The 635-nt window shown below is 45.2% G+C and overlaps 1 protein-coding gene across 1 annotated transcript in view; it reads right to left on the minus strand.

Annotated features, from left to right (window-relative positions):
- The window catches only part of LOC105449134 (maltase 1-like), a 7,378-nt gene that overhangs the window by 3,138 nt on the left and 3,605 nt on the right, over positions 1-635 (minus strand). The window contains exons 3-4 of the mRNA XM_011688136.1: positions 413-419; positions 9-132 (exon numbers count right to left, since the gene is read on the minus strand). Coding sequence (XP_011686438.1) covers positions 9-132; positions 413-419 — 131 coding nt within the window. The remainder of the gene's footprint in view (positions 1-8; positions 133-412; positions 420-635) is intronic.

Consider the following 635-nt stretch of genomic DNA (forward strand, 5'->3'; position numbering starts at 1 on the left):
CCGGTGACGGTGGCGGTGGCGGTGGCGGTGGCGGTGGTGGTGGCACCGATGTAGATGCTGGTGCTGGTGCTGGTGCTGGTGCCGGCGCTGTCACTATTACCGGCGGGCTTAGGCAGCAGCCTAAACTTTTAGCTAAAATGAAATAAAATAAAAAAATTATTAATACAGTCTGTTACTGAATTATGCACACAGGGCGCGACAATGCTTGCCGCGCGGCGGAAGTTGAGGTTGTAGGCATCAATTTACTATTTTTCTTTTGCTCTTGTAGAAAAGTGGTAAATTGATTGGGTACAACACCAACTTCAGGACCGCTGCAAGCATTGTCACGCTTTCAGCATCCCTGGTAAAAATAATGGACAGAAACGGACAGAAACGGACAGGATTTTTATCCGTTTCTAACGGTAAGCTGTACGTTCTATCTGCAAATACAACATGCAGATAGAAAATCTGCATTTGCAGCAGTAGATCCTATCGGTTTCTGCCTGCATCCTGTACGTAATCACATTTTATCAGTAACTGTCCGCAATTACGTATAGGAATTCTATCCGTTTCTGTCTGCATCCTATACGTAATCACATTTAATCTGTAACTATCCGCAATTACGTACAGGAATCCTATCCGTTTCTGTCCGCACA

The sequence above is a fragment of the Wasmannia auropunctata genome, unplaced genomic scaffold (genome assembly GCF_000956235.1).
Source record: "Wasmannia auropunctata unplaced genomic scaffold, wasmannia.A_1.0 LD336078.1, whole genome shotgun sequence".
In the NCBI taxonomy this organism is placed as follows: Eukaryota; Metazoa; Arthropoda; class Insecta; order Hymenoptera; family Formicidae; genus Wasmannia; species Wasmannia auropunctata.